Raw genomic sequence first — 25,118 nt, 5'->3', positions numbered from 1 at the left:
TAACATTCATACACGTTCGCATTCTCAGTTACATAAACGAGTATATATTTAAGTGCACACACACACACAACTTGATACAAGAACATGTAAAATAAATTGCAAGAGAATGAAATTGAATGCACAAATTCTAAGCACGGATCGCCCTACATATTTCTATTTCAAGTGCGTCACGCAAATGAACCATTTACGAAACTTTAAGATGTAGCGTATGAAACGAAGGATATATACTCGTATATAATTATATATAGGATATTCGAACTTCGAAAAACGGAGAACATTCTTTTCTTAATTATAGCAACGTCTCACGGAAAATTTTTATTTGGTCCAATGTCCAAAAATTATTTGGTTTTGTCGTATAGTGTTATCGCATTACATTTCTATACATCCTAGTGAAGAATTCTGTGATAATAGCTTAAAAAAATTTACTTAAAAACAAAAACTTATATCATGAACATTTTATTAAGAACATTAAACCGGAACCGAAAATGAGTCAATCGGAACCGGATATGGGATTACCGGAAATGTGGTGGCTGGATATAATTTTACCGGAAATATTTTCCCGAAAACGGTGTTCGATATAGAGTGGACCTCAAAATGACGGAAGTGGAAATTGGGTAGGAAACGTCACTTCTCCAAGAAGTGCTTTGTAACGGAAGCAGCGTCAGCTTCAGGGCTTAACATAAATGTTTACTGTTCTTGGAAAACTTCCGTTTGTATCATATCCGCTACCGTTATGAGACTTCCGTTTCCTGTAATCGATATCGATATTTGTGTAAAGTTTTATTCCGCTATCTTCATCGGTTCAATAAGTAAACATTATAAAGTGAAGGAATCAGATGGAATTCAAAATTGAGTTATGAGAGTAGTCGGGATTGTGAACCGATTTCTATAGTAGTCAGGAATTCGCTTTGTTTGGATTCCCTTTCATCTGCATATAAGGATGAACCACATATCTGTGGACTAAAATCGTGAACTTCCTTAACAAATAGGGGAGTCTGATCTTCATATACTTTTAATTTTAAAAAATGTGTTTCTTTGAAACTTTTGTATATAATTCATATGCTAAAACCCTTTCGAGCAAAGTTCAAATTGTCCATGAATAGCAATTTTCAAGTGATTGGTACTCTTTCAAATTTTTGAAGGTCTGGACCCAACAATTCATATATTTTTCAATACCAAAACTCTAGTCTCGAACTTCTACATCCCTTTACCAGTCACTTCAATTGCTGATGCTTCATTAATATCGTACACTAAGTCCGAAATTTTCGAAATAATTTCTATGGTACTCTTGGATTTAGAACGCATCATGTCCTCCGTTAAATAACCCTCACCGTCTTAACTGTCGTCGCTGATACTGATTTAAGTGTTTCAGCATTTGGTCCGCCACATATTTAAATCATTTTCTCTCAAATTGCCTATATACTAAATACTATATATTTTTTACAATCAGTTTCAACAACTTATATTGCAAATATGCATTAAGACATTAATTCACAAACAAAAGGCAAATAATGAGTCGTCACAAAAAGTTGCTCTCTTTTAATTAACCCATAGTAATCCTGCAAAACACAAAACAAAAATCGTTTTATGTATTATGAAAAAAAGAAAGCGAAAGAGATCGACGGAAATCTTTGTAAAAAGGAAACAATGCGGTCATTTTCCTTGAGCGCGTGTCACCACATCGTACGGTCTAAAGAAAGCTGCTACAAAACAGTCGGATGGCCTCGGTATACTCGTGTGCAAATCAGTATTACCTTATGGTAGGTAATGAAATTCGAATATGAAAAGTATCCAAATAGCTAACAAAAGTCGATATTCGGGACCACTTTTATATTATATATATGTATGAGTATGTTCTATTTAGCATTTTACCGCTTGTTGCCTTTGTGGTTTTGTGTCGCAATGAAATTAAGCTTCAAAACCGCCACATTTGAGCGCTTGCCAGTTGCATGTAAAAAGAAGCGAACAAAAAGTAACGAAAGTAACTGCCGAGCTCGGCGAGCCAAATACATACGAATAGTGAAGGCGAAAAGGATAATGTGGCTAGCTGGAAAAGTAAGTGTGCGGTTGTTTGTTTGTTGGTTTGGCTGTTTGGCGCTGTTTGGCAACCTTTTACTCATCCGCCCAGCTGGCCAGCTGGCCAGCCGCAAAAGAAGCGCAACAACAACTTGCAAGAGTAAATTGCCTGCTTCTCTATAGTACAATTGAATGGATGAGACAAGGGAGTGAGTGTCCTGATTTGGTTGTCGACTCTGGCACGACTGCAACTGAACTCATTTGGAATAATTACAATTCAGTGGTAGTAAATGTTGTCCATCTTGTTTGCACACACACTCTGCTCCTTCGTGATGTTGCCGATTTTGTTGTTGCCACTTTGTCGCAGTTGTTGGCACATGAGACTGCAAGTCCTTCATTTGCGAGTAGATTTTTCGTATTTTCGTCTACTCTCCAACAATAAATCTGTTTTTTTGCACACTTTGTCCGTTATACACTGAGTACTAAGCATATTTTTCGGTTTTGTTGTGAATAGTTACAGATAAAAAAGGACAGTTCGGGCGTTATGAAAGCGTATGAGCGGTGTCCACGTGGAGCGATTACGGCAAAGGGAATTTTGCGAGGCTAATAATATGACGATATGATGTGAAGCTGTAGAAATGGAAAGTGGCATGCCAAGTGCCGCTACTCTTTTTATTTTTGGATATTTTCTTGCATGAAACTTAATTTCGCAGATAAAATTTTCAAAAACTGGAATTAAAAAGTTTTAATTAACAGCGCGCACGAACGCGTGGCAGTCAAATCTCGGAAGACAAACGGCACTGCAGCATTAGGTACGACTGCCGAGCGACGATGCAATGAACTGAACTAGGAATGTGCCGGGGTAACATGGAAATGCGAAAAGTGAATAAATTAATAACTTAGAATATTTGTATGTATTTTGGTACGCGAGCGCAACATGTTGCATGCAGTATAATGGATTTGTCAATCTACTGATTATATAGAAGACAATTTCTAGCTGCAATCTATATAACAGCTGACTGCAATACATATATATAACATATAGCACTGGTCGATTAAATCGATAAAATCGTTTTATATCGATCTTGGACATTTGTGTCAACATTAACCCAACAAAATATTTGTAGAGATCTGTTTGCATTCTAAACTTATTCTTAACTGAAAATGTCACTTTTTGAGCCGAATTCTCGACATTTGCGGGAATGTCTCTAGGGTCAAGCACTGGTCGATTAAATCATTTTATATCGATCTTGGACATTTGTGTCAACATTAACCCAACAAAATATTTGTAGAGATCTGTTTGCATCCCAAACATATACTCAAAGGAAAATGTCACTTTTTGAGCCGAATTCTCGACATTTGCGGGAAATTTTGCTTTTCTTTTTTAATTCCAAGATAAGTGCGGCTGAGGCTCATCGACATTTGTAAACAGTGGAAGCAAAGTTGTAGACCTAATAACTGCATTATGACTTTAGACTCTTAGCTGAAACGTGGTACACATTAAGTTCAAATTGATCATAACAGTTATCAAAAAATTCGCAGTTTTGAAGTTCGAAGAAATAGTCGTTCAGTCGCTAGCTCAATTATTTTTTTTTTTTGTCAAAGGTGAGCATCGAACTTTGATTATTGCTACAGTGAATTAAGAAAATACAGATCACCAATCACGGCTTCAAAAATCGATGTTTTCTACAACAATCACCAGAATGTCCTAAAATGACCTCTATTTGCATGCAACAGAATTGAGGTTGAGCCCTCCAAGGTATTGTCACTGAAAACTCTAAACGCGGTTGTCAAGATTACTCGTGAACTACTCTACCGAACTTGATGAAATTTTAGACAGATCTTCACGATACAATTTACAATGGCTTGAACGAAGAATTTTTGTTTCTCAATTAACAGCAACTAGCGAGATTTTAGCCAATTTTTTTGTTTAGTAAAAACCTAACCGATTTACATTTTTTTTTTCCTCTGGTTCCAAGTTCTAGTTCAAGGTCTTACTAATCACGATCTTTCTTGCACTACAGATGATTATGCCGGTAGTTATGCCATCTATGTGGAAATGATGACAGAATGGCAGAGTTTTTGGTATTTTATAGCACCTAAATATCACATTATATATGATAAAAAGTTTGAACTAAATATTTCAATGTTCATATTAAATAAAAATCTTGAAAATAGTCCGAGCACTTAAATAATTTTTGTTCGAATTTCTTATCCTTCTCAGATGAACCTGTGCTATTTGTTCTGACGTACCAATTATAAGCAATCTCATCCGCATAAAGTATAAAAAAATCAGAGCTAGTTCCAAGATATCTTCCAACAGAAATTACCCGAAGTTGCATTTTAATTGTCTAAGCTTCAACTCTAAGCAGCCAATCGCCAAAACACAGTTTCGGATACCATTATTTGTGCTAAAACTAAGTGACTTCCATAGCAGTCGGAACACGAACGGCTATGAGTTGTCGCCACTCGTCCGCCGCGGCGGTTAGTTTCAAATCCTGTGCCACCACTTTGTAAGAAAGACAGCACAATAGTTTTGTTTTCATTTGTGTTTTTGCATTTGGCCAGCACTTGGCAGCGCTAATGCGCAAAGCGCCAGGAAGTGCATTAAACTTAATGACATCCGCTGGATGGTCGAATGTCTGCTCCTATGCTTGCACACTAAGTATGTATGTTTGTATGAGTCACACTTAGCAACGAACAAATGTCATTCAATTCCAACGAATTTCTCGCAAAACACCACTTCCGGCAACACCCCAAAGGCGTACTTTCGCACCCACTGGGCGAACACGGCCAATACTTTCTGCTCTACTCGCTTAAATGCACTGCAGGGTATCAACTAGTACATATGTGAGCAGTACGGGGGGAGTGGGTGGATCGCATTCTTAGTGCGGAAAGTAATATTTTTGTGGCATTTTGTTCATGAATTATAATTTTGTGGATTTTTAACTACCCTTAGCAAAGTGATCTTGAATAATAGATGCTTTGTTAATATTGTAAAAAACTATTTGGGAAGAAGATAACACAAGTTTCTTCGAAGAATCTGAGGAATTTTTACTTGAAATATGAAGCGCTTATTAACTAAAATCCATTATTTTGTCATTATTTTCATAATCTCTTCTGTTTTCTTATGGTGAAAAACGTCTGGGTTTAATATTGAAATCTTCTATAGTTTTTGAACAATACTACTGTTTTCATATGGTGGAAAAATCGAGAAATCTTCTTTAAGTTTTTTAACGAGAACACATATTTTTAAACCTGTAATAGAACTTTCGGTAAAAATATTTCGACCTTTCTAAAGTCTCTTTTTAAGATTCTTTCGAGCAATAGAATTCGAATAAAAAAATTACAGCCCTTAATAAATATTAGGTTGTCAAATATCTCCCTTTCGCCTTTTTCTTTCGAATTTCGCGGCTATTTATAAAGCGCTACAGAGCTCGTATCTGGCAATACTATACATCTTGGACAGGTCTTGACATAACCTACAAAACGACGCTATGCATGGTTAGTGTGGATATTGTGTTCAACAGTTATAGACGTGTAAACATGGAGTTCCTTAACGCCGAAATTCGCGCTATTTTTCCTTCGTTAAAGTCAAATCCGCTAGAGATTCCGTGAGATTAATGGTGTTTTGGGGATAGTACTCTATCACTTCAAACTGTGGAGGAATGGTTTCAACGATTCAGAGCGGGTGAAAAAGATACCATGGTTAAGCCAACCGGCCAGAAGACCTGTGACGACGAATACCGATGAAATCATGGAAAACATCGAGTTAGACCGGCATGTGGCATTTCGTGACATCGCCCAGGTGATGGGAGTTAGTCACCAAACCATTTTAAACCATCTGCAGAAGGCTGGATACACAAAAAATCTTGATGTTTGGGTGCCGCATGATTTGACGCAAAAAAAATCTTCTGGACCGAATCAACGCCTGTGATATGCTGCTAAAACGGAACGAACTCGACCCATTTTTGAAGCGGATGGTGACTGGCGACGATAAATGGATCACATACGACAATATCAAGCGGAAACGGTCGTGGTCGAAGGCCGGTGAATCGTCCCAAATAGTGGCCAAGCCGGGATTGACGGCCAGGAAGGTTTTGCTGTGTGTTTGGTGGGATTGGAAGTGAATCATCCACTATGAGCTGCTCCCATATGGCAAGACGCTTTTTTCTACCATCTACTGTGAACAACTGGACCGCTTGAAGCAGACGATCGACCAGAAGCGTCCAGAATTGACCAACAGGAAGGGTGTAATGTTCCACCAGGACAACACCATCGTTGATGACTCGTCAGAAGCTACGGGAGCACGGATGGGAGGTTTTATCGCATCCACCATATAGCCCGTACATAGCGCCAAGTGATTACCACCTGTTCCTGTCCATGGCGAACGCCCTTGGTGGTGTAAAGTTGAACTCAAACGAGGCTTGTGAAAAGTGGCTGTCCGAGTTCAAAAAAGTTATAGCTCGTACTTTTCAACCCTCATGTCCTCCTTCAAGCAAACCAGCCAAATCAATTCAGAGAGTGTAGTGTGTAGTATGACTTCCTTATTTCTACGACTTTTAATTCTACAAACATTACTCCAATTTTGTTTTTTTTTTTTTTTAATTTTGGCAAACAATTTCGGACTGTGTCCTCATTACATATGAAATACGCACTGTAGCCACTTGCAATACTATTTTTGCATTGAGTATTGCGCACAAAAGTTCGCACGACAAACGACTGACCCGCCGCTGTGCCGTGCTATGTATGTGTGTGAGTTCATTTGCCCACTCATAACAAAGATTTAACTGTGGGCAGCAATTGGTTGAGGAGCTAAGCGCAGCGCACAAAACAAAATCGCGCTAAGCAGGGGCGGCACTTGCCATTCGCTCGTCGTCAACGTCGGCAATGCACAGCAGGAAGCGGAAATAGCTTTGCTGTGTTAGTTACACTTGTTTGCGCAAACAATGCCACGCCGCCGCTCATTGGGCGCCCACTGCTATTCATCCTATCCATCCAGCGCGGCGAGTAAATTATGCAAGTCGTCCGAAGTTTTGTACGCGTTGTTGATGAGCTGAGGCGTTGATCCCGGCAAGAGTGCAATTTCCGCCCGGTGTGATTTTGCATTAAAAATTGAATTAAGAATTTATAGAAAAACACAAATTGAATGGCGAGGAAGAACTAAAATGAAAAGAAAATTAGCTTGAGAATTGATTATCCCTGAGACAAGCTGAGCGTAGCGCTGTTGAAGTTCAAGTAGCTGAGATTTAAGCAAGTGCGCAATCATAGCTCCATACCTCCAGACATACATGAGCTTTTATGTTTCTATAGGTGAATACTTGCGTATTCTTCGCTTTAGCTATGAGCTTAACACTGCTGCTTCGATGATGCCAATGCGCTTAAGTGAAAAATCGCAATCAAGCGAACTATCAAAACGAAAATTCCACGCAGATGGACTGGATATCGCAATAAAATCAAGGAGTGCCGTGCAAATGAATACATTACTGAATGCATAAGCTATTAAGTTAACAATCGCATAGCTGCATCTGTGATTTCTGTGATTTCTGTGATGCAAATAGAAGAATCCAAATTCATACCAATGAATATGAAAAGAGTTCTCCAATTTTACAGCTACTGAAATGCTAAGCTGACGTAAATGAAAGCAGCTGTATTACAGCATTGTATGTACATATATATTATGTCTCCATTATAGCGCTTAAAATAAAATTTAGTCAAAATTCGAAAACTATCGATGATTATCTTGAAATATTAGGTTGGCAAATATGTCCCTTCCGCTTTTTTGCTCTTTATTCAATGCTTTATAAAACAGTGTTACAGTGATTGGATTTAGTTCAAATCTGTTTCGTTCGATAATCTGTTTCCATCTAGACGGCAACTTCATAATACCCCCTCGTAGAAGCCCACCTCCTTATATGCGAAGAACTCGGATAGCCACTTTTCACAAACCTCTTTTTAGTTTAACTTTACACCACCAAGGGCGTTCGTCATGGACAGGGACAGGTGGACATCACTTGGCGCTATGTCCGGCCTATATGGTGGATGCGACAAAACCTCTCATCCGAGCTCCCGTAGCTTCTGACGAGTCATCAACGAAGTATGTGGTCTGGCGTTTTCTTGGTGGAACACTACACCCTTCCTGTTGGCCAATTCTAGACGCTGCAGGTCGATGGCCTGCTTAAATTGGTCCAGTTGTTCGCAGTAGATGGTAGAATTAAGCGTCTGGCCATATGGGCGCAGTTCATAGTGGATTATTCCCTACCAATCCCACCAAACACACAGCAAAACCTTCCTGGCCGTCAATCCCGTCTTGGACACTGTATGGGACGATTCACCGGCCTTCGACCACGATCGTTTTCGCTTGATATTGTCGTATATGATCCATTTTTCGTCGCCAGTCACTATCAGCTTCAAATATGAGTCGAGTTCGTACCGTTTCAGCAGCATATCGCTGGCATTGATTGTGTCCAGAAGGTTTTTTTGCGTCAAATCATGCGGCACCCAAACATCAAGCTTTTTTTTGTGTATCCTGCCTTCTGCAGATGGTTTAAAATGGTTTGGTGACTAACTCCCATCTTCTGGGCGATGTCACGAGATGCCACCTGCCGGTCTAACTCGATGTTTTCCATGATTTGATCGGTATTCGTCGTCACAGGTCTTCTGCCGGTTGGCTTAACCATGGTATCTTTTTCACCCGCGAATCTTATCTTTTTACATAGCCGCGAAATTGAAAAGACAAATAAGGCGGATCAACCTAATATTTCACTTTCTATCGGGAATATTCTATTATAGCTCCAGCTGCGCACGAATTGCCACTGCTTTACGAAGAAAGGACCTAGTGGGAGACAGTTCCATAGGCATTCTCTGAACATAAATGTAGTCTTTATTTTTGTTGTTTTAACGATTGTTATTAAGTTTAGTTGTCAACGAGGTCGTCTAACGGTAAGCCCAAGTAAGGTGCTGTTTCAAAAGGCTCAATCCAGTTTCTTTGATCCGACTAAAAGGTTCCTTAGATCATTACCCATGAGTTTATATCAGGATATATAGATATACTAAATTATAATACATTTTCTGGCTAACAAACTCCGAAACAAAACTATTGAATCCACGGGTAATCTTAGTATTAAGTAAAATGTGTTTCACTAAATATGTATATGTATGTATACATTGTATAGTGAAGCTGTTAAGTCGCTTTATTAAACTGTCGACTATTATGACTCGCTGTTTATGCTTAGCGCTTGATTTCCATCTGCCTTGCTGACTCGCAATGACACCTACTGACACATTGCGGTAGCTAATTCCCCAACCCACAGCCACCAATGCCAGCACTCGGCGAAGTGAGTTTTAAGTGGAAATATTCATTAAGTCAATATATCGGTGGTGATGTTGGTGTTGACGGAAATGACCACCAAGTGCGCTGGCACTTTTCCTTGCAACAAACTAACTAACTGTACGTAAATTACTCACCGTCATCGCGCGAGAAACTGGAGCGCATTGAAAAGAAAGAGCTAGAGCCAGTTATTACGGCGCCACCATTGCGGGACTATGTCAAATGAAAAACTAAATGATGTCGCAGTGCACCCTCACAGCATCTTTATAGTACCTTTGGCCACCCGCGCATACGCCCCACTCGACGACTGACTTCATCAACAGCAACAACAAGTGGCGCCTGCTGTGCTGAGCATAACATAAATGTATCATAATGTCGTACGAAGTAAACTTTATGCGTGTCCTGCTTTTCATGTTCCAACAAACATGCGACGTTGTTTTTGTTGTTAAGTGTTGGTGGCGGTGGCTGCAGTACAACAAACATATCATTAAGAAGGAGTTCCTCATAGTAAACGCAAAAAGTACGAATACCTCTGAAGTAAGTCATTCGATGCTCCGAAGATTTGATTAAAAATTACAGTTATTAAAATTACACAGTACTCAAAGTGCACTCAATGTAGTTCGAAATCATTCACTCGATTTGATTTGCTACCGTAGAAAATATGTTAATAAGCACTGAAAGTGAATATATTCAGATGCATATAAGGCATAGACCTATGTACCATAAGTATCGATAAAAGGTCGTGACTAGCTTTAAATGTATCCCATTGTGGAATGCATGCTGATAATTATATACCTATGCTCCATTTGCCCCAGTTGTTGTAATGGCAATTTAATTTATCGCGCGTTGTTGTAGTTGTAGTTCGTATTAATAGGCAATTAAGCGTACACGAGACGAAATAATTAAATTTCAGTGCAATTCATGAGGTTTCAAACGGAGTGTACCATATATCGACATACTTTCGCTGGGGGGGAAGAGTATCGTTGATGTACATATATATATAAACATGTGTATATATCTGTTTATATACGAACTAGTCCTTCAGTTTTTAAGATATCGTTTTGAAATTTTGCAGATGTTATTTTCTCTTCAAGAAGCTGCTCAGTTGTCGGAACTGCCGATATCGGACCACTATATCATGTAGCTGTCATACAAACTGAACGATCGGAATCAAGGGCTTGTATGGAAAACTTCCGCATTTTACTACATATCTTGGTGTGAGTTATTGCTAATAGAAATAATTTAATCTCCGAAAAAATTGTTCCGATCGGTTCACTATAGCATATAGCTGCCATACAAACTGAACGATCGGAATCAATGGCTTGTATGGAAAACTTCCGCATTTTACTACATATCTTGGTGTGAGTTATTGCTAATAGAAATAATTTAATCTCCGAAAAAATTGTTCCGATCGGTTCACTATAGCATATAGCTGCCATACAAACTGAACGATCGGAATCAATGGCTTGTATGGAAAACTTCCGCATTTTACTACATATCTTCACGAAATTTGGTGTGAGGTATTCTTCATAGAAATAATTTAATCTCCGAAAAAGTTTTTCAGATCGGTTCACTATAGCATATAGCTGCCATACAAACTGAACGATCGGAATGAAGGGCTTGCATGGAAAACTTCCGCATTTGACGTGGTATCTTCACGAAATTTGACATGGATTACTGCTTAAGGTAATAATATAATCTCCGAAGAAATTGTTCAGATCGGTTAACTATATAATCTTAATGTTTCTAGCAAACAAGAATTAGTAAAATGTTTTCTTTTTTCTTACTAACTTTTTCTTACGTCTTTAGATTTGCTTAAACACATAGTTACTGAAAGAAATGCACCTGTGAAGGGTTGTTTATAAATAATATTAAATAAACTCTTATAAAAGTATATTTCATACCAGTCATTCCTATAACGGCTATCCTTCTTAGAACTAGAAAAATCAGGTTCAGCAAACTCGGTCTGTCTTATGGAACGACTTGGTCGAGATTTTAAATTGAAAGCGTACAATTAAAAATCGTACAGTTTGAGCATAAACTGAAACCGTTCGACCTTTCCAAGCGATATCGCTTCGCTCTATGGGCTCTTAAAAAGTTCCAAAAAGATCCGACGTTTTCGGGCCAAATCCTTTTCAGCGATAAGGCCCATTTCTGGCTCAATGGGTATGTAAGCAAGTAAAATTGCCGCATTTGGAACGAAGAGCAACCTGAAGAGATGCAAGAACTGATCTCAAATGACGATAACATTTTATCCGAAAAAAAAACAAGGTTTGGTATGACTTGAGTGGCGGTGGAAACATCGGCCTATATTTCTTCAAAAATAATGCCGGTGCGAACGTAAACGTCAATGGTAACAGTCGCCATGATTACGGACTATTTGATGCCTGAAATTGAAGCTCGTGATCTCGGCGACATTTAGCTTCACCAAGACGACGCCACTTCCCTCACATCGCATCAATCAATGGATTTAAAGAGAGAGCACTTTGGTGAACAGATAATTTCACGTTGTGGGTCGCTCGTTTGGCCACTAAGATCGCACCTTTCCTGTGAGGATATGTAAAGACTAAAGTCTATGCGGACAATCCCGCTTCGATTTAGGCCTTGGAGCAACACATCACGCTTGCCAATCGCCAGTTACCGGTCGAAATGCTCGAACGAGTCATCAAAAATTGGACTCAAAGGTTGGACGATCTGAGACGTAGCCTCGGACAATTTGAAACAGATAATCTTAAAAAAATAAATGCCAAAGAATGTTGTTTCGAATTATAAAAAACGTCTGTCCGTCCGTCTGTGGAAGCTGTAACTTGAGCAAAAATTGAGATATCTTGATGAAACTTGGTAAACGTATTTCTTGGCACCATAAGAAGCTTATAACCACGCTCATCTCCCAAGTAAAGGTTATATTGAAAACTTCTAAAAATGCTTTAATTCAGTAAGGAAAACCACCAGAAACTTTAAATTTCATTATAAAGAAAGTAAAAATTTTAAATGGTCGCCCACTTATGGGTCAAAAACCATATCTCCGAAATTACTCGACCAAATTCAATGAACTTCGGTTCATAATATCTGTTTGGCTTCCCAATGATATGTTGTGAAAATAGTTCAAATCGGTTCACAACCAGGCCTACTTCGCATATACCAGAAGTCGAGCTGAATCGTTTACTTTACAATATATAAAGTAATCACAAGTGAAGATATCGAAACAGAACTTTGCTAAAAAAACTGAATTTAAAGAGTGCCATCGCCCTTCTAAAAATCGCCGAAATCGGTCCATAAGTTTTCAAGACCCTATATATTGAAAATGAAGACCTCAGTTTTCTAACAAATTTTTTATCGAAAATATAGTTAAGTCTCTCAGATATTTTGAAGAAATTCGGAGGGTATATGTTTCTTCTAATAATATGTCTCCGTGCCAAAAATTAATAAATTCGGGTCATAACTTCCTCTAGCTCCCATATACCTAATATTGGGGTTTTCAAACTTTCAATGGACTTTATACAATATCTATACCGAATATGTGAGTCAAATTGTTTGTTAGATTAATAAAAATTAATAAATAAATTGCGAGAGTATAATATGTACGGCGACACCCCAACTTAGCCCTTCCTTACTTGTTTTCTTTAAAAGTGGAGACCTCGATTGGTTCACCCTTTACTATAGCTTTCAAAAAATGTTCAACATTAAGAACCAGTTTATATAAGTCGCAGCTGTTTTCAATATCATTCGTTTCCATTAATCTCCAATTCGGAAGACACCTGTTAAAGACACTGCTTCGAGAAATATGGGAACTCGCGTATTTTTCACACTCTAAACTTATATCCAGAATCTCATAATTAATGTATGCCTATCGTATCGGCTTTTAAAAGCCAATTACGCTGAAACTTTTAATAACGAAATATGGATAATGGTTGAATTTATTAGCCACAATATAAACGCCGAGAAATGGACGCATAAAGACACAATGATGGGTTTACTCGATTTTACTGCGAAACTTTTACGCAAACTTTCTATAAAACGACACTATTTGAAACGTATCCATAAACCGAAAGGCATTAGGGTCATTACAGTAAAGCACTGCTTTTGAGGGAAGGTAAATACATATGTACATATAAAATTTCCATAGCACTGTTGTAAGTATAGGCATGGGAAGCCAATTTAGTGACGCCAATCATTACCAGGCGTCCTATGAATCATGCGCACACATAGTAGGTACTCCACCACCCTAAACAGCCTACAAATTTCCTTTTAGGCACGCGGGTGGGGGTGTAGTTGCTGTAGATGTTAATGTTAAATAGTGATGGTGAGATTAGTGGCAATAAATTAAATCCCAATAAAGTTTCCTCCATGCCAGTTATAAACCAATCTGACACCAATGGTGTTGATGGTAATGGTACTAATCGAGGAAATTGTTTATTATATTTGCGTTGCAACTTAATGGATTGTTTGCTAGATTTATGTCAGCACAAGTTTGGAGTTTTCACACAACGCGTTTCAAATTTTTAGTGAATTACGTCAGAGTTTGGGAAAAGTTTAAAAAAAAAATGTGTCAAAATATTCAATGAACACCTTATTATTGAAAATTATTCTTTTATTTTATTATTTCACGCCAAACCAAATATTGTCTTGCCGACGCTGAGGACATTTGCAACTTTTGAGGTGTATAAAGGTATAGCAACATTTCTGCTTGGTACAATACCTAAGTAGTTGCAAATAGGCAGCAAACAGTTGTAATTGAATAAATGGAATTGTGTTTGCAAGACCATTATACTCTGGCCTATTGGGATCTGTGATTGTATTTGTGCGTGTCTGTGCCATTGCGCATTATCTTTTAACGCTTTTGTACTATGAATTCGTGTTGTGTTGCTGCAGCGTGATTTCAATCAAGCACGTGAATGTATTTAATTTACAAATGATTAATGGTTAGGCCTCTAAGCTAACAGTTAGCATTACTCTCTTGTGCTTAGGTTGTCCAATTTTGAGTTCTTCTTCTTCTGCGTGTAATCTCTTTAATCACACCAAAATACTACTATGTATTTGCCTCCTCCATCGGCTAAGCCGTAAATTTGACTTAACAGCCTTTTCAATGTCTTCAGTTTAAGAAAGCTAGAAGAACTTAAATTTTTTGAAATCAAACAGCTTCTTTTGATTTGTGGAATTATCACAAAACTGTCTTCCCACAAACTTTGGAAACGCTTCATTAGTTAATGATAAATATTGCAAAACACTCTGCGATGGTCCAAGTTTTCTCAGCATCAAAAATCATCATATGGGACGAATGCAGAACGGCTGATGGTGAATTCTAAGTGTTTAATCGAACACTAAAGTATCTACACAAAGGCTTGTCGAGTTGTTTTGGAGGCGCAATGATTTTACTGTCTGGCCAACAATGTGATCTTCGGGATGATATTCCAAGGAAAGTTCGAAGGTGAAGAAGTTCTCATTCCGAGGACCACGATGTTCCCAACCGATATGCCGTTTCTGTTTAAACGACTTCAATATCCAATTCGTCTTGCATTCGCTATGACAGTGGACAAGTGACAAGGCCAATTCTTGAAAGCTTGTGGCCTTAATCTAGAAAATTCATGTTTTTCCTTGGTAAATTATATGTGGCACGTTCACAAGTTGGTAGACCATCTACTTTATTTGTTCTAACGAAAAATGTATCACAAAGTGCTTCACTGAAGAGTGCAATCTCTAGACCAAAATACATAGCTAATAAGCAGCATTACAATACTAGATAGATTATTCTAATAAAATTGAACTCAATAAAATTAAAAAATCCGCTCATTTATTGCCTCTAAGGCGGAAGAAAGTTATCCGTCGGGACAGCTAGTATTCTTTATCTTATGTCGTAGTTTTAAAATTAAATTCAAAAAATGCAGGACTAAACTTAGAACTAAAGGTGCTTTTAATGTGTATAAATCCACGCCCCCTTTATATATAAAATAGAAGTTAATTTGAGAGTTAACTTATTGAAAAAAATAAAAAAAATGCTTATGTACATCTCCTGTCCTCCAAACGTCTAATATTTGGTTGGCAATACGCCTTTTTGTCTTTTGAATTTCGCGGCTATGTATAAAGCGCTACAGAGCTCGTATCTGGCAATACTATAAATCTTTGAAAGGTCTCGATATAACCTACAAAACGACGCTATGCATGATTAGTTTGGGTATTGTGTTCAACAATTATAAACGTGTCAACATGGAGTTCACTAACGCCGAAATTCGCGCTATTTTTCCTTCGTTAAAGGCAAATCCGCTAGAGAAACGTTCCGTGAGATTAATGGTGTTTTGGAGGATGGCACTCTATCTCTTCGAATTGCAAAGGAATTGTTTTGACGATTCAGAGCTTGTGAAAACGACACCATGGGTCAGCCAGCGGAAGACCGACGAATACCAATCAAATCATGGAAAACATCGATTTAGACCGGCGTGTGGCATCTCCCAGGAGATGGGAGTTAGTCACCAAACCATTTTAAACCATCTGCAAAAGGCTGGATACAAAAAAAAGCTTGGACCGAATCAACGCCTGCAATATGCTGCTGAAACGGAACGAACTCGACCTATTTTTGAAGCGGATGGTTACTGTCGACGAAAAATGGATCACGTACGACTTAATCAAGCGAAAACGGTCGTGGTCGAATTGTGTATTTGGTGGATTGGAAGATAATCATCCACTCCCATATGGCCAGACATTTACTTCTACCATCTACTATGAACAACTGGACCGCTTGAAGCAAGCGATCGACCAGAAGCGTCCAGAATTGGCCAACAGGAAGGGTGTAGTGTTCCACCAGGACAACGCCAGACCACACACTTCGTTGATGACTCGTCAGAAGCTACGGGAGCTCGGGTGGGAGGTTTTATCGCGTCCACCATATAGCCCGGACATAGTGCCAAGTGATTACCACCTGTTCCTGTCCATGGCGGACACCCTTGGTGGTGTGAAGTTGAACTCAAAAGAGGGTTGTGGAAATGGGCTGTCCGAGTTCTTCGTAAATAAGGAGGCGGGCTTCTACGAGGGGGGTATTATGAAGTTGCCGTCTAGATGGAAACAGTTTATCGAACGAAACGGCGCATATTTTGACTAAATCCGATCACTGTAACGCTTTTTATAACGCATTGAATAAAGAGCAAAAGAGCGGAAGGGAGATATTTGCCAACCTATAATTGAATTGAAAACTTGATACATCGACAGTAGCGACATTCAATTATAAAACATTTCCCAATAGGAAAACAATTGTATATACCTTTAGGCGGTTTCTATATGGTAACAATGGCGCCAACTATTTTTATACTCTCGCAACAAAAGTTGCTACGAGAGTTTGTAACACCTAAAACTAAAAGAGTCATATATACCAAAGTGATCAGGGTGACGAGTAGATTTGAAATCCGGATGTCTGTCCGTCCGTCCGTCTGTCCGTCTGTGCAAGCTGTAACTTGAGTAAAAATTAAGATATCTTGACGAAACTTGGCACAAATATTCCTTGGCACCATAAGAAGATCAAGTTCGAAAATGGGCGGAATCGGACCATTGCCACGCCCACAAAATGGCGAAAACCAAAAACACATAAAGTGTCATAACTAAGCCATAAATGAAGTTATAAAATTTGAAATAAAGAATCGCACTAGGAGGGGGCATATTCGGATGAAATTTTTTTGGGGAAGTGGGCGTGGCCCCACCCAAAAATCGGTTATTTGTATTTAACTCGCAAACCAATAAAGCTATATAAACCAAACTTTCTGCAGTCGGTTCTCTTACGTACCCCACCACACACCATGAAAATAGTTGAAATCGGATAATAACTTGGGTGTGGTTCTCCCATACAAAGGTTAGGTTGAAAATTACTAAAAGTGGGTTAACTCACTAACGAAAAACGTCAGAAACACTAAATTTTGCCGAAGAAATGGCAGAAGGGAGCTGTACTCAGATTGTTTTACAAAATGGAAAATGGGAGTGGCAACGCCCACTTATGGGTCAAAAACCATATCTCAGGAACTACTCGACCGATTTCAATGAAATTCGGTATATAATACTTTCTTAACACCCAGATGACACATGTGAAAAATGGATGAAATCGGTTCATAACCACAACAACTTCCCATATAACTCAATTTTGAATTCCATCTGATTCCTTCACTTTATAATGTAAACATAGGGAACCAATGAAGATAGCGGAATAAAACTTTACACAAATAGTGCATATCATCTCTGGCTTCACTTGAGAAAACATTTTCGAAAACGGACAATAACTTTTCAAGGCCCCTGTTATCGAACATGTTGAACTCCGCGCCTAAGCGTAAATTTTAACCGAAAATGTGGGTAAATCTCTCAGATAATTTAATGTAATTCATAGGAAATTGTTTTTTTCTAATAGTGTTCTGTTAAAAAAGTTATTAAAATTGGGTCATAACATCTCCATATACCTAATTATTGGTTTTTCAAAAATACGGTGGGCTTTATTCCGCATATATGTATTGGCTAATATTAGAATTACCTCAGCCCTCATATAGTATATATTACGATTTTTTGTAAGTTTCTTCAATAAATTGCGAGAGTATAAAATGTTCGGTTGCACCCGAACTTAGCCTTTCCTTACTTGTTATCAAATATAAAACGTCAAAAAAAGTCAAAAGATTAAAAATTAATTAAATGCACTATTTAAATTAGACCGAATGTTGACTACAAAACCATTCTCGAATCCTGATGAAGTCACACAGACAATTTCATTAAAAAATCCAGCGGCGGTCCAGTCGTTTATGAGAAGTTCAGTGTTTTCAGATTTTTATATATAAAAATTTAATAATTCATAATTCCATTTTACACACAGCTTTTTAAACATTAACTTTGAAATATTTCCCTTATATCAATGCCTTGTATTAATAAAAATGTGAACAGTAGAGAGCGCAATATGGAAAAACTTCAGTTATTAACAGCAGTATAGAATAAGACTTTATCGATTATGCTGCATCTAGTGTATGTATTTCACGAATTAACACTTTTCAACGTCTGGCTTATTGCATGAGCATTTGTATGAGCATTTACTCGCATATGTATATATGTATGTATGTACCTATGTGCGTAGGTATGTAGGTATGCATGGACATGTTGTAATAAAAAACTGGGACAAATCTTGCTCCTTCTTCTCAGTCGTTTTGACTTTTTTAACTTCATTTGTGTCGCTGTTTTATGTAATATTGCTTTTGTGAGGCATCTTCCACGCCTAACCCTTCGCTTGCCGGCTTTACGCCAGAGTCAATATCAATTGCAATTCACGTAATTGCATTACGCGTGTACGCGTTCTATACATTTGACTACACAGCTGAATAACACACACACACACACATACACACACACACACACATACACATTCAACTAAATGCACAAACTGTTTATAAAGCGCACAAATGTTGGGGGGCAGAGGCAGCGGCAGGGTCTAAGTGCTGCTGGTATGAGGCAAGGACTTAGCAGTCAGTTTATGTGTGTGAGTGTTTGCGGACACAGTTGTATGTTTGTAATATATTGTTTGTATGTATGTATGTATAATGCATTTGAGATTTATGTATGTAGGTGTGGGTGTGTGTTAGCATTTCACTTCATTTCTCCACTGGCTGCGTGTGTTGCATGTGTTTTGTATATTAAATTGAGTGGCGCGTGTGTTTTGACTTTGTAATTTAAATGCAAATGTTGTGCAGTTAGCAACAACAACAACAACAACAACAAATGCAACGCCACATTCACGATTTACTTGCAATGCAATATTGTGGACTAGTCAAGCTTATGGCACACTGCAGGAGACACGCTTAAATACGCCAGCTAGCTATCGCCATCACCACTGGGTATTGTTTTTTAATTACAATAACAACGCTGGTCGCTGATAGAAAAGCGGCAGCGGCGTCAGCAGCCGCAGCAGCAGCAGCAATTGTAATTGCAACATGAGTGGTAATGGCAAATAACAACAAATAGCAATACAATTACTTTATAATCACATCCGGTAACACGATTACAATAAAATGCACTGACAAAAGGGCAACCAAGGACAACGACACAAGCACATACATACATACATATGGACATATGGACATGTGTATGTGTATGTGTAAGCAAAAGGAATATGTCCTTCGCCGCGTGCATTCCTATGCAAAATGAGTGGTAACTTCAGCTAAAAGAAGCAAAAAATGTTGCTGATGCTTTGTTGTTGCTTCTCTAAGGCGAAAAAAAGAGAGAGTACGTAACAGCGGAAAATGCGCAAAAACAAAAAGCAAACAATCAGCGGGACAAAACACTTTGTTGCATACTAAGTGCTGTGTAACGGGATACTTGCAAACATAATGGAATGCATCCTTTGGTGAAACCAGTATCTTCCATACCCATACACACACATACATGTACATATGTACGTTTGAGCATGTGTATGCGGTTAATATGCTTTGCTGCAACGAAAGAAAAGCTTTTGCTTTTGCTTTTCTGATTCAATATAAAAAGTAGGTTACTTTCAGCAAATTCACTTCGTAGCTGCGTCGTCAATAATTGAAGAAATAATTCACCGGATGGTTAATGAAACAAATTAGCTGCCGTTAGGGACTTTATTGTACCGTATTGTTGTGAATAAAAATGACCTCAATGAGACATTAGTGAAACGTTATTGAAGGAGTTTTTTTTTTTTTAATTTTTACTACCTTAAGCAAAAGAATTAATTCTGAAACTATCTCAGACGGACAGATATATATTAGTCTTAACTCAAATATGAAGTGATAAAAATTGCAAAGTCCTATGTATCCTGGTTCATTAGTTACAGGATGTTGCTTATAGGCACAAATTAAATTATTATAAATAAACTAAACACTTTCCTATAGGCAACAATGGTCATGAAAGGGTTAAGGATTAAGAAAAGAACATCCACCTCTAAAAAAGCAGTCATTTGGCTCTATGAAACCAAGGTACGCCGGTCTTATCAATATTTGTTGACCAGCTGCATAAGCCCCCTTGACATAGCCGATAAATATATGGCTGCGAAAGTTGCTAACAGGCTCAGGCATATCTCGGCGACTCTATGACTCACATTCTAAAATCCTTGAGGACTCATCGCAGCGAAGGAAGTGTAGGTTGTAAGGCGACGCTGGAAAGTGGTAAATAGTCAGAGGATGACAGAGTAACGTGAGCTTGGCGCCACTGAAATGGGTCTGGTGGTGAATGAGGACAAGACGAAATATCTCCTGTCATCAAACAAACAGTCAGCGCACTCGCGTCTTGGCTCCCACGTCACTGTTGACAGTCATAACTTTGAAGTTGTAGATAATTTCGTTTATCTGGGAACCAGCATTAACAACACCAACAATGTCAGCCTTGAAATCCAACGCAGAATCACTCTTGCCAACAGGTGCTACTTTGGACTGAGTAGGCAATTGAAAAGTAAAGTCCTCTCTCGACGAACCAAAATCAAACTCTATAAGTCGCTCATTATTCCCGTCCTGATGTATGGCGCTGAAGCGTGGACGATGACAACATCCGATGAGACGACTCTTGGGGTTTTCGAGAGAAAGGTTTTGCGCAAGATTTATGGTCCCTTAAACATTGGCAACGGCGAATACCGCAGACAATGGAACGATGAGCTGTACGATTTATACGACGACATTGACATAGTTCAGCGAATAAAAAGACAGCGGCTACGCTGGCTAGGTCATGTTGTACGGATGGAAGAAAACACTCCAGCTCTGAAAGTATTCGATGCAGTACCCGCTGGAGGAAGCCGCGGAAGAAGACGACCTCCACTCCGGTGGAAAGACCATGTGTAAAGTGACCTGGCTTAACTTGGTGTTTCCAGTTGGCGCCAAAAAGCAAAAAGGAGGAATGAGTGGCGCGCTCTGGTGGATTTGGCTTTAGTCGCTTAAAGCGGTTCCTACGCCAAATATATATATATATATATATATATATATTACGAAAATTCACGTTCTGTAAAGAAAGTGTTTCGCGCACTCCGCTCAACGTATGGTCAACATAATCGACCTACTAAGCCTACTATTCGCAACACCATCACACATTCTGAGACCCAGCATTCATTATTGGATAATAGACCACGTCCAGCACGAAAATATAGCAGCCGTAGCTTAGAAGTCTACACGAAGACCGTGAAGGAGAGTCGTTTTGGCGTCGCTCGCAGTAACTCACACTGACATATGGTGCATTTTACGTTGAGATCTTAAATTGAATGCGTACAAAATACAGATTGTGCAAGAACTGAAGCCGCTCGACCATCTCAAGCGACATAGCTTCCCTCTATGAGCTCTTGAAAAGAACAAAGAAGATCCCACGTTTTCGAGCCAAATTCTGTTCTGCGATTTCAGGCCCATTTCAGGCTAAACGTCACGCTGTCATTAGCCAGTTACCAGTCGAAATGCTCGAACGAGTCATCGAAAATTGAACTCAATGGATGAACCATCTGAGACGAAGCCGTCATGGAGAAAAGAGAAAATTAAAAAAAAATAATAAATGCCAAGGAATATTCTTTCGAATGAAAATAAACATTTCCCATTAAATTTTAATTTTCTTTGTTTTTTTCTTTGGTTGAACCTCGAAATGGATTACCCTTTAGATAGAACATGAGTGAGACGGTTGAGCAGATTCGTGATAAGCTCAAGGTGCTTCATGGGCATATTGGGATCAACTAAAGGAGTTTTCTTGTTTTACAGAACATTCTTAACATACTAAGCTTTTTATTATTGCGTAGTTTTGTTGGTTTGAAAAAAAAAAGAAAATACTCTTCTCCCAACGAACGGTTTATTGCAGTTCTCGAAATAAATAATTCATTCGCAATTATTAACGTAACAGTAATGAATTCGTTACGCACTCCGACAATTTGTACAAAGTTCTGAAAGATTAAAAAATAAAGCTAAAAAAATAAAAATCCACTTTCCAACAAACGAATTAACACACCCGTCGCAAACTATGACGCTCAATTTGGCACAAACTGCTAAAGAACTTAAAAACTGTGATGAGTGCGCGTCAAGTACTTGTACGAGGTGCGCTGAATAAGACACTAGACCGACTAAAGTATAAAATAGCATAGTAAAAGCAACAAAAATGTAAAGATTGAACAGATCTTAGCTTAAGAAAATAAAGAGTGAGCCTTCACTTCGTCATTGTTTTTGGGTTCGTTTAGACTTGAAATTTTAACGGGTGCTTAAAGGATATTTGATTGATAACTTAATAAAGAATGTGCTTTATGGCAGCGTTGCTTATTCAAAAAACTTGCTTATGGCCCCTCTCATCGTTCTCTGAACGTAGATATAAAAATATTTCCACTGAATTTTAATTTCGCATAAGAGTGCACTGGGTGCGACCAGTGTTTTCTTATGAAGCACGAAGTTAGTTATTCTTCACACAAAATAATAGTGAAATAATAAAGAGCGAAGCTAAATTATGTACGATTTGGGAATGCTGGAAGAAACTGTATTCTTCGGCGCAACTAAAAACTTCCACTTCTTCGACTTGGACAAGCGCTGGCATAAGCGACTATACTGTTGGGGGGGCGTACAAAACTTTCACTGATATTTTGCATAAAAACACACTTATTGTTGCTAAAGAATTTGTGCAACCCCGCACAAATTATGCACAAAACATTGCAAGCAACGCCAGACGAAACACTGCCAATGTCGCGCTCTCTCTGTCTCTCTCTCAGGCAACTGGCTGAAGAAATAAATTTTGAGATATTCACAAAATTGTGTAATAAAAATAAAACTTAACATGACACGCTCAGTTTGACATTTGAATTAATTGAAAGACGCTGAAAGAAACGGGCTGGGGTGCGCGCTTCTTCGGCGCCAGCGGATTGAAAAGCGAAAGGCGTGACCAGCGCTGCAAAGTCGAAGATGCTTGCCACTGGAGTGAACGGAAATACAATTAATAGAGCAGTTGCAGCGAACTTGAGCAAAAAAAAAAAAAAAAAAAAACAAAAACAAAAAAAACGAGACTAACGGGAAACAAAAATTATAAATATATACAGTAATAATTGAAAACTGTGTATGGATGGAGGAAGAGTACGGATGGATGGACGCGCTTTAAACTAAGACAGCAAGCAGATATCCACAGTTACAACGTTAGTAAGGGTACAACAATTTCATGATGCCACAAAAAAAAAATTAATAATTGCACTTCAGCAGCGTCGTGGACGCCGTTAAATGGCGAGAAATTGAAACGGGGGGCATTAATTGCAATTTGTTGCAAATTTTAATTGCGCGTTCACCCTGTCACGTTTCATTAAACACTCAACGCGCTAGACACGCTGCATTTGCGTACGCTGCCCGCTCTTGGTTACTTAATAAATGCAGTATGCTTTTAGGCGTACGCCTTCGTATAGTACACGAGCGTTAGTTTGTAGGCAAGCAAGATTAGCTGGCACAATTTCGTGCATAAACTGGACTGCATCACACTCACCTCCATGTTAAATCCGTACGGTCCCATTTGGAGCCTTGCAGTGCGTAGCGTTTCATACGATGATGTCCGTATTGTAGATTATCTGGTGAGAAATTGGCAGTTCGGCTGCTATCACCCACACCGCAACGTGGCCGGTGTATTAGTTTTTGTGTGGCCTCATCTATTTCACCGGTGGCCGGAATGTTGCCAAAGCGCTATAATGCAGCAAACAAAAAATGTATTAGAATACGTATATGGATTGAGCACAATGGCTCTTTGCTGTTCGGCAGTTGTGTTTACATACCTGCAGATTCCGTATGGCATCCTTCAGCTGTTCCTCGGTTCTCAGCGCGCCCGTCTCGATGTCCGACTTTGGTAGATAATCAAACTCCATCAGGTAATTGTACTGCAAACGAGAAGAAGATAAGAGAAATGAATGCAAATGCATTAGCCTTTTGTTTAGTGTGCCAAGTATATGTACTTATGTAGGCGATGCAGCCACATTTATATTACTGTTACATTACGAGTAACTGTGCAAAGTGTATGCCTAAAATTATGCTAAGTAGTGTGGCGAAATTTTTGGCACAGTGGCACCAATTGCCACAGGCGACTGTGCAAAATGTTGCTGTTGTTATATCACCCTCAATCTTATATGTAAAGGGTGATTTTTTAAGAGCTTGATAACTTTTTTTAAAAAAAAAACGCATAAAATTTGCAAAATCTCATCGGTTCTTTATTTGAAACGTTAGATTGGTTCATGACATTTACTTTTTGAAGATAATTTCATTTAAATGTTGACCGCGGCTGCGTCTTAGGTGGTCCATTCGGAAAGTCCAATTTTGGGCAACTTTTTCGAGCATTTCGGCCGGAATAGCCCGAATTTCTTCGGAAATGTTGTCTTCCAAAGCTGGAATAGTTGCTGGCTTATTTCTGTAGACTTTAGACTTGACGTAGCCCCACAAAAAATAGTCTAAAGGCGTTAAATCGCATGATCTTGGTGGCCAACTTACGGGTCCATTTCTTGAGATGAATTGTTCTCCGAAGTTTTCCCTCAAAATGGCCATAGAATCGCGAGCTGTGTGGCATGTAGCGCCATCTTGTTGAAACCACATGTCAACCAAGTTCAGTTCTTCCATTTTTGGCAACAAAAAGTTTGTTAGCATCGAACGATAGCGATCGCCATTCACCGTAACGTTGCGTCCAACAGCATCTTTGAAAAAATACGGTCCAATGATTCCACCAGCGTACAAACCACACCAAACAGTGCATTTTTCGGGATGCATGGGCAGTTCTTGAACGGCTTCTGGTTGCTCTTCACCCCAAATGCGGCAATTTTGCTTATTTACGTAGCCATTCA

General features: G+C 38.7%; 1 protein-coding gene across 2 annotated transcripts in view; it reads right to left on the bottom strand.

The window, feature by feature from the left end:
* The window catches only part of LOC105210356 (matrix metalloproteinase-2), a 333,824-nt gene that overhangs the window by 209,405 nt on the left and 99,301 nt on the right, over nucleotides 1-25,118 (bottom strand). For both annotated transcript variants that reach the window (XM_054234408.1, XM_011181254.3), the window contains exons 2-3: nucleotides 24,066-24,167; nucleotides 23,783-23,976 (exon numbers count right to left, since the gene is read on the bottom strand). In XM_054234408.1, the coding sequence (XP_054090383.1) occupies nucleotides 23,783-23,976; nucleotides 24,066-24,155 (284 nt within the window). In that variant the 5' untranslated portion in view covers nucleotides 24,156-24,167. The remainder of the gene's footprint in view (nucleotides 1-23,782; nucleotides 23,977-24,065; nucleotides 24,168-25,118) is intronic.

This window comes from Zeugodacus cucurbitae, chromosome 6, assembly GCF_028554725.1.
Source record: "Zeugodacus cucurbitae isolate PBARC_wt_2022May chromosome 6, idZeuCucr1.2, whole genome shotgun sequence".
Lineage (NCBI taxonomy): Eukaryota > Metazoa > Arthropoda > Insecta > Diptera > Tephritidae > Zeugodacus > Zeugodacus cucurbitae.
This window is presented reverse-complemented; position numbering and strand designations above follow the sequence as displayed.